General features: G+C 30.8%; 1 protein-coding gene across 1 annotated transcript in view; it reads right to left on the reverse strand.

The window, feature by feature from the left end:
* The window catches only part of LOC119610424 (potassium voltage-gated channel subfamily H member 8), a gene marked incomplete at its 5' end in the record, with an annotated part of 274,124 nt that extends 266,154 nt beyond the window's left edge, over positions 1 to 7,970 (reverse strand). Inside the window, one exon of the mRNA XM_037965618.1 lies at positions 7,742 to 7,970. Coding sequence (XP_037821546.1) covers positions 7,742 to 7,970 — 229 coding nt within the window. The remainder of the gene's footprint in view (positions 1 to 7,741) is intronic.
* Between the last annotated feature and the right edge of the window lie 1,973 nt (positions 7,971 to 9,943).

The raw sequence follows: 9,943 nt of genomic DNA on the forward strand, positions 1-9,943 counted from the left end.
TGAAATGTATTAAGCTTTTAGAAAATTCATAAAATCTATTTCTTTATAAAATACACAACTTATTTGTAGTTATATCCTACACCACTTTATGGGGGAGGGTATATTGGGTTGGTGCTGATGTTTGTAACGTACAATTATATTGGTCCTATACCCACCTTAAAATATACCAATCGTCTTAGAATCATTTTCTGAGTCAATTTAGCTATGTCCGTCCGTCCGTCCGTCCATCCGTCCATGTAAACCTTTTAATCAAACTACAGGTCGCAATTTTGAAGATAGTTCAATGAAATTTGGTACATGATATTCTATTGTCCCAGGGACAAAGCCTATTGAAAATGGTTAAGATCGGTCTATTATTTCACCTAGCCCCCATACAACTGATGCCCCAAATAGGGCTTGTAAACCTTGTAATCAAACTACAGGTCGCAATTTTGAAGATAATTCAATAAAATTTGGCACATGATCTTCTATGGTATCGGAGACGAAGCCTCCGGTTAACATTGGTCCGTTATTTCACCTAGCCCCCATACAACTGAACTCGCCGAATAGGGCTTTTAAGGTCATAATTATGTTTAATATACTCGTATCTCGGCAAAAAGCTGCAAAATCAAGTTCTATACTAGCCTTGATGACCCTCATGAATTTTGTAATTATAGGTTCTCATTTGGACCTAGCTCCTATACAAAGCCTCCTTCAAAATTTGACTTAAATGTCCACAATTTTGTTCAACAATAAATCGCTTAAGTATAATTTAAGGCAAGGTTCAATTTAAGTTAAATGTTTTATTATGAAAACTAAATCACTAAATCGGCCTCGCCCGACCATAATTTCTTACTTGTTTTCTTTTGGATTTTAAATTTATTTTATTTTATTTTTCACCATAATTTTCTTCATAATCCATTTGAAATTGAAAATAATAGAAAATTTTAGATTTATAATACATGAATGAATATTGTTCAATACATTTTGACAACAAATTTGATTTTGTACTAAAGACAATGAAACTCTGATACTAATGCAAAGTATTGTAATGTGAAACCCTCTTTATCAGTATTGGTAAATGTTTATAGTTGAAAAAACTGTATTACCCATGATAAAAATATCAAGGTAGTGTCATTCTCTCTTTTTGTCGCCATAGTAACCTTCTGACGTTTGCTGGTATTTTAATAAATCGAGCTACCACATTTATTTTGAAAATCCCATTTATTTTTGTTTATTTTTCAAACTAAAATTATAATAAAAATTAAAAAATTTGAAATTCAATAAAAATACATTAAAACTTTTACTAAATCTGCCAAAAACAAAAAAAATACATCAAGAAATATAAGCTGTTAAGCCCATTATCAAATTGATGGACACTAGGCGGAATGGATTAATAGGAGGAACCAACTAAAACCGGTGTACATACATATGTAATAATAAATTGGAGTTTTTATCTTCTTACATCAAGAATTTATCTTCCAACGTATATGTAGGTATATATGTAGCCATACCTTTTTATACCCTACACCACTATAGTGGGGAGGGTATTATGCGTTTGTGCTGATGTTTGTAACACCCAAAAATATTGGTCCTACACCCACCTTAAAGTATACCAATCGGCTCAGAATCACTTCCTGAGTCGATTAAGCTATGTCCGTCTGTCCGTCCGTCCGTCTGTCTGTCTGTGTGTCCATGTAAACCTTGTGCGCACTCTACAGGTCGCAATTTTTGAGATAATGATGAAATTGATGAAATTTGAAACATGCACTTCTCTTGGTCCAAGGACAAACGCTATTGAAATCGGTTGAAATCGGTTGAAATCGGTCCATTATTTCACCTAGCCCCCATACAACCGTACCCCCAGAATAGGGCTTTTGACCTCATAATTATGTTAGATGATCTACTATCTCTACAAAAATTGGAAAAATTTAGTTTTATATATGTCTTAGTAATTCTAGTGATTTTCGTAAAGATCGGACATTATTTGACCCTAGCCCCCATACAAAGTCCCCCTTAGAAAATGACTTGAATGTCCACAATTCACGTATAAACACTAGTATCACGACCTACCGATTTGGGCCTTTTAGTTCATAACTACGACAAATATACTACTATTTTTCCAAAAATTGGCACAACTAAGTTTGATATAATTATAAATAACACTGTAATTTTTCGCCATGATCAGAAATAAAAAGTAGCCTATTGCCAGATATACAAACATATAAACATACAAACAAACACACATTAATTTTTATATATGTATATAGATAATTCCTAATAATACATTTTATAAGGATCGGCTCAATTTCTGCCCTAGCTCCCATACATCCGGACCCTCCGATTACGGCCTTTTATCTTTTAACTACGTCTAATATACTACTATCTATCTAAAAGTCGGCACAATGTGGTGATGTTTGTAACACTCAAAAATATTTGTCCATATTAAGCTATGTCCGTCTTTGTGACCGTATAAACCTTGTGTGCACTCAACAGATCGGAATTTTGAATATAATTTGTTAAAATGGGTCACATACTGTTCTCTGGATCCACTGACGATGGCTGTTGAAAATGATTGAAATCGGTCTTTTATTTCTCCTAGTCAGCATACAACCGTACATGAACAGACATTATTTGGAACCTATATAAGATTAACATAAATGCTTCATTATTGAAATTAATCACATTTAATATTCGCAATTGGTGTATGGTCGGCCACGCCCGACTGTAATTTCTTACTTGTTCTAATATTGACACCGTTATTAGGGATTGGACAAGAATACTAAGTGGAATTTCTTGTTGCTCGCCTTAACTTTATAAGTTCATTTTTTATTTAAGTCGTATACCACATGTCTATTTTGTCTATGAAATACTTTTAAACTTAAAGAAATATATATCTATCTTAAATTTGATCCATCTACGCATATGTATGTATATGAATATATTTTTTTATAATCCATTTTTTAAATCTGTGTGGCTCCGGTGGGTTAGTTGTTAGTATTCTAGTCTGTTAGACCGGAAGTCGTGGGTTCGATTTCCACCAGAGACACTAATAAAGGAGAGCACAACAGGCCCGGTGTAAACCTAGGTGTATTTCTTCAGGTTTGATGAAACATACATCCTCCTTTCAAACTGACTAACTAACTAAATCGGGCCAGCTCAACAACGGTTATCGCTGGACTTAAAATATTTTAGAAATCATTAACATAAATTCCACATACACTACACAAATTTCTTTAAAACTAGTTTCCCATTTTTCATATACTATGGCAGGGATTTTTCTATTTGTTTACAAAATACAAATATCAAAAATACCAGTAAACTTCAAAAAATTTTTTAAAAGAGAGAAATGACACTACCTTCATATTTTTATCATGGTATTACCCATATAGTAGGGATATAGGCGAAACTGAAGGGATTGTCAAACTAAATTTGTTATTCTCTTCACACAGACGAGTTCTGAGAGAACAAAACACACTTGAGAGAACTAAACGCGCTCACAAAACTTCAAATTTTCTTCGCGAAATTGCGAGGATATTAGCACTTAATAGTTTTTCTTATCACATAAACTTAATATTTATTATTTTTTGCCACACTTTTATTGTATTTAAAACCGCGAAAATAATTTATATTTTACAAACAAAAAAAATTTTTTTTTATTCTTTGACATTTCATTTTATTTAAAACTTAAAAAAAGAAAAGTTGTAAATTTTCGTATTGAAAATGAAAAAAGTATTTCACATACTTTTTTTCTTTTTCCATTAGTGCAGAAAAACATAACAAAAAGACGTGTTTATAACATGTTTTAAGAAGAAATGTCTTCTGAAAAAAATTAATTAACTATTATTTTCATTCACTAGTATATAAAATGTCAGCAATAACATACAAAAAATAACGTATCTGAAATACATTTATTATTTAGTACCTTTTGAACAACTGTGTTTATTTTTGTGCTTCTACTAAGGCATTCTCACCAGTTAGGTTTTTGACAGGGGACCAGTGTGACCATTCTGGCATTTTTGCAGCTAGATTTAGCATTTTTTATTTTGATTTAGCTGTAAAATTTTAATTTAGCATTTGGCATTTTATTTAGCATTTTTATAAAATATTTTTAGCATTTTTAGCTTTTTTGCAATTTTAGTATATAAACAAAAAAAAGACAAATTTTTGCAAAAAAGATTTATATTGGAAATAGGTTTAACCTAAAAAAATCAGAATTAAATGTCTACCCAAACACAAGCAACATGAAATATGAGAAATGTAATAATTTACACTGTAATTCAAAATAATGCAAAAAGATTCATGAAGATAAATAACTTAAAATTACGCCAATACAAGTGAATACTTTAAAATGTTGTATTCTAAAATATTTTTCTGGAACCCAATGCTTTTTTAAATTCGAAGTGATAGAAATAATTCAAGAGATTTCATATATTTTTACAAATACGTTCAGTACGCTATTTTACAAACTAATACTTTCTGTTTGCTCATGGAATGAAACATATAATTTTGGAAAAGGCTATGTGTGACGGTTAATTAACAAATTTTATTTTTTCCTATACGAAATAAAGAGGTTTTAATTTTTATCATCCTTCAGGAGTTCTTTTTAATTTATTGAAAATAAGTATTGAAAAAATCAATAATATATAATTAAGACTTTCTCATCCTACTTTCTGTTCTTTTTATTTTTACCAAATTTTTAGTAATTTTGTTGTCACGTTTTTTTTTTTTTTTAATTAAAAAAAAAATACATAAATTTCGAAAATATTATTGACAATTTATTCCAGAATTGCAAACTTACGGATTTGAATATATCTCTCAATTCATTTCATACATTCTCATATATATTTTTCCGAAAAAATCTTGGAAGTATGAGGTGTAAACCTGACATCTATTCACCGAGATTTAAAATTATTTCAACGGAATTTTCAATATTTTTGTGACATGAAAACCATTTTTAAAGTGTTTTGAGGAAGACAAATAAAATTGTTTATATAAAAAAAGTAAAACTAGAACTAGACTTTTCCTTCCGAAAACACATATAGGTTATACCATGAGCAACTAGTGTAATTAATTGAGTTTTAATGTAATTTTTGCATTCAGAAACATTTTAAAGTTAGAGACATTACATATTGCTAAATTTACAAAAATTTTTAAATAATTTTTAGCATTTCAGTTTATCTTAATACCACGGAACTTAATTTTTTACCCTACTCCACTATACTACGTTTGAGTATACTAATCGGTTAAGAATCATTTTCTGAATCGATTAAGCCATGTAAGTCTGACCGTCTGGTAGAGGTTAAAATTTTCAAAACGTATGTTTTTTGATCCAATGACAAAACCTTTTAAAAATGGTTAAAGTCCGTCCTTTATTTTACCTAGCCCCCTTACATATACCAATGTATAAAGCCTTTCTCAGAAAGTTAGTTTAAATATATCGGAACCAAGGTTCAATTCAACATAAATGCTTTATTACGAAAAATAAATCAAATTTTATACTCATATGGTCAACCACGGCAGAATATACTTTCTTATTTGTTATAAATTACAATGAATTTCAGTTACAAATTAATATGAATTGTTCATAAAAACACTTAAAAAATTTTAGCATTTTTTTGGGCATTTTAAAATCAATTTAGCATTTTTTCTAGCATTATTTTGGATGGGATTTAGCCGCAACATTTTTTGAGACCTGGTCACACTGCAGGGGACTTAGGTCATTGACAATCCCTTTCGCCTATATGCTACTATATGGTATTACCTACATTTGTGTTAGATTTTTTTTAATATTTTTGTATTTCTAATGCGTTTTTCTATGCGTTTTAATGTAAAACTGAAAAAATAACGAAATACTGAACAAATACAGAACACTAAATAAAATACAGAACATTTTCACGTTTTTTAGCAAAGAATAATTTATACAGAAAAGGGCTCTAAAATACTGAACTATTCTGGATAATACAGAACGTCTGGTCACCGTAGGTATAATGTAAAAGTAGCTTTAATATTTATAATTTAAATAATATTTATAAAACTAATAATTTTACAAGTTAGAGTGCTATATTCGGTTGTGCCGAATCTTAAATACCCTCCACCATCAAGCTATTTTTAATTAAAACCCATTTAATTATCTAAATTTTAGATAACTTGGCAAAATTGATGTTTCCGTATTGATATGCATATGTCAATCTAATTTTAATTAAGTCCAGAAAAATGTATATTAATAGGCCAGTTAGAAAACATTTTAATATAATGATTTATCTATACACAGAACATATTCATGTCGAATTTTATCCGGATATAATCATTTAATAACGAATTAAGTGGTATTAAGTGATTTTCAGAAGTAAACCTTATATGGGAGCTAAGACAACTTATGGATCGATCAGGAAAAAAAATCGGTAGAATGATTTATATGCTCACAAAACATATTCAAGTCGTACTTTATCCCGATAGCTTTATTATTCAAAGAAATATATGCGTTTAAGTGATTTTATTAAGTGGACTTTATATGCCTATCCGGAAAAAATTTCGTAGAGTGATTCATATAAAGACAAAATATATTTTATTTGACAATGAAATATGTGCATTTAAGTGATTTTCGGAAATGGGCCTTATATGGGAGCTATGACCAATAATTTACCGATCCGGGAAAAAAGTTGTAGAATGATTTATATGTACACAAAACATATTCAAGTCGAATTTTATCCTTATAGCTTTAGAATTTTATGAAATATATGCGTTTAAGTGATTTTCGGAAGTGGACCTTATATGGGAGCTATGACCAATTATGAGTCTATCCGGAAAAAATTTCGTAGAGTAATTCATATTTAGGCACAACTTATTTGTGTCGATTTTTATTTGACAATGGAATATGGGAGCTATAACCAATAATGGACCGATCGGTAAAGAATTTGGTAGAACGATTTGTATGTACACAAAACATATCTGTGTCGAATTTTATCGCAATAGCTTTATTTAGCAATGAAATATGCGCGTTAAGGTGATTTTCGGAAGTGGACCTTATATGGGAGCTGTGACCAATTGTGGACCGACTGAGATCTACGTTGATAGTATGATTTCTGTACATATTACATTTGTATGTTCAAAATTTTGTGTTCATACCGATATATTTGAGGAAGTTATAAACGATAAACTAATTTCCGGGAATATATACCTTTGTATGGGGGCTATGGGAAATATAGGATTGATTGATTGATTGATTTTGAACATAATTGATCACTGCTTTGAAAAAATAATGTGTGACAAAATTCATAGAAATATCTTTGGTAATTTCTGAGAAAACTTGTAAAGAATTAGGAAAAAATCGTATTTTTCGAGGTTGTCTAAAATTTTAACTCATAACTTTACGCTGTGAACCGATTTTGCTGATTTTCAATCCCAAACAGTACCGGATAAAGAATGTTTTGGGTGAATTTCGTGAATTTCTCTTGCTTCGTTTTAACGTGAGCGTGTTTTACACAGACAGACAGAAATACGGACGGACAGACGGACATAGCTAAATCGACTCAGAATTTCATAAGGATCGAGAATATATATACTTTGTTGAGTCTCAAATGAATATTTCTTGGTGTTACTCACGGAATGACAAAGTTATATATACCCTCTATCACCACTGATGGTGGTGGAGGGTATAAAAAGCATCAGCTTCCTACGAAGGGTAAAAAATAGTCTGAATGATTTTATATTGGATAATGCTGTTATGAATCATTGATATATAATTTTAAACAATATTTACCCACAATGAAGAGCGCCTCTACTATAACATCGGATACCATTGTTTGACGGTCTGCCTTCGCAAATGCTGCATTGTACGGCACCAAAATGGCCACATAAAATGTTGATACCAATATTATCCAATCCCAGAATCCTTTAAAGACGCCATAATGTGGAAGAATGAACCGAGACTTTTTTAATGCTTGAGTTTTGTATTCGGGGAAAGGTGCTTCTGTTGAATGTAGCAAATTCTGTATTTTGAACAAACCGTTTTTACCAGTTTTACATTAAAATGTCCACCAATTATAATAATATGACGTATTGGATAACATGAAAATAGAAAAGAAATATTTTGTTAAAAACATACATATATAACTGTCCTACTTACATATCGTCACCACACATTGTTTGTTGAATAAAAATAAATCGAGATGTTTTTTCTTTGCTACTCCTGATTTTTTTTTATTTAGGTGACGATATGTACATTTGAGTGCTCCAAAAAAAAAAACGAAGAATTGTTCTTTGGGTTGTTAAACTAAGTCATACAAAAAATTAGGCTGACAGGTGCTGCAACGGCTCTGAAGTTTCCAAGTGCCTTTACAAGGGGAAAACATCGATTTTTTTCAGTTTTTGCTCAAATGTGGTCATTTAGTAACAAATTTTGCACTTTATTCTGAAGGAATCCTAATGTTCAAAATTACGCATTTCGCAAAGATATTAAACACAAAAATTGCTTAAAAATTTAAAAGTTATTGCAAATTTCCCAGGCCATTAACGTGTCTCACAGCACATGAATTCGAAATGTAACAAAAAAAATTACTTTTTTTTGGATATATTCTAAAAAATATTTTGTTACTTAAAATGTATCTATAATTACTCGAATGTTAGTTTTTGCCCTTATTAGATAACGCAAACTTGTTCTCAGCTATGGTCAAAAAAGTTTGATTTTTTCAACGTCCGTTTCAAATCTCCAATTTTTTTTTTTTTTAACTTTGTTAAACCAATTTCAAAATTTTTTCCAAGATCTCATGAGGATTTATGGACAATAGATAAGGCAAAAATATCAATATTTCTTACAGTTTAGCTGTACCTGCGATTTGAACTCGGCGGATTTCGGGAAAATCGTATTTTTTGTAATATTTTAGAGAATACGTATTAATTCATTATTGTTGTACATTTTAAATAAAGAATATTATAGTTCAGATAATATAAAATATATATCCAAAGTTTTATTAGGTTAGGTTATGTTGATAGGAGGATGTATAGCACATCAAATCCGAAGAAATACACATAGGCCACTATCGGGCCTGTTGTGCGCTCCTTTTCATGAACAAAAATGTTCACTGAGTATATTATTTTTAAATCTTCAGAAACTTAGTTTCCTGGACGTAATTCCTAAGAATTTTCCAATCAGTGTTAGTCAGGAATGTTATTTCCGGAATAAAATCACTTCCAAGATACTTGGATCTAACATGACGAACGTTTGACAGTGGCAAAGAAAATGATCCAGAGTTTCACTGTTCTCTCCACATGCTCTACATTCGTCTGAATCCGCACGGCCAGTTTTGTATAGATGTGCTCGTAGTCCTGTATGTCCACTCAGAATATGTACCATCATACTAACTTCAGACTTACTCATTTTGAGGAGATTTCTCGTCTTGTTCTCATCAGGGTCACCCCATAGAATCTTTGTGGTTCTTATTAACAAGTCCCCCTTATGGGAGGTACCAAGTCCCCCTTATGGGAGGTACCAAGTCCCGCCCATTTTTCTTCTAAATATTCACATGGATGTGCAAAATTTAAAGATTCTATCTCCAATAGTTTCCCAGATAAACGAATTTTAATATTTAATTCATATGAGAGGTGACACGACCGCTACTGCTAGTCCGCCCAATTTTTGTCCTAAACATTAATGTTGATATTAAAGTGCCAGTTGTCCATACAAAATTTGAGGACTCTAGCTCCTGCCGTTTCTGAGATTTGCGACTTTCATAACTTAATTTTTATGTGGGCGTGGCACGTCGCCTACTTGAAATTTTGAAGTAAAAAGTAGCCTATAACCTTGGCAACTCACATATGAATTAAATATATCTGGGAAACCAAGGACATAAGAGTTATAAGTTTTATGATATATTTCTTAAATGGCAACTATTATAGTTCAACTTTTATTTTTTCTTATCCATAACTATTTATTTTCAATTTTTATTTTTTTCATTGTTTGATA

Source organism: Lucilia sericata, unplaced genomic scaffold (genome assembly GCF_015586225.1).
Source record: "Lucilia sericata isolate MDLA Ls3-8-SP2 unplaced genomic scaffold, ASM1558622v1 Contig000028F_arrow, whole genome shotgun sequence".
NCBI classification, from domain to species: domain Eukaryota; kingdom Metazoa; phylum Arthropoda; class Insecta; order Diptera; family Calliphoridae; genus Lucilia; species Lucilia sericata.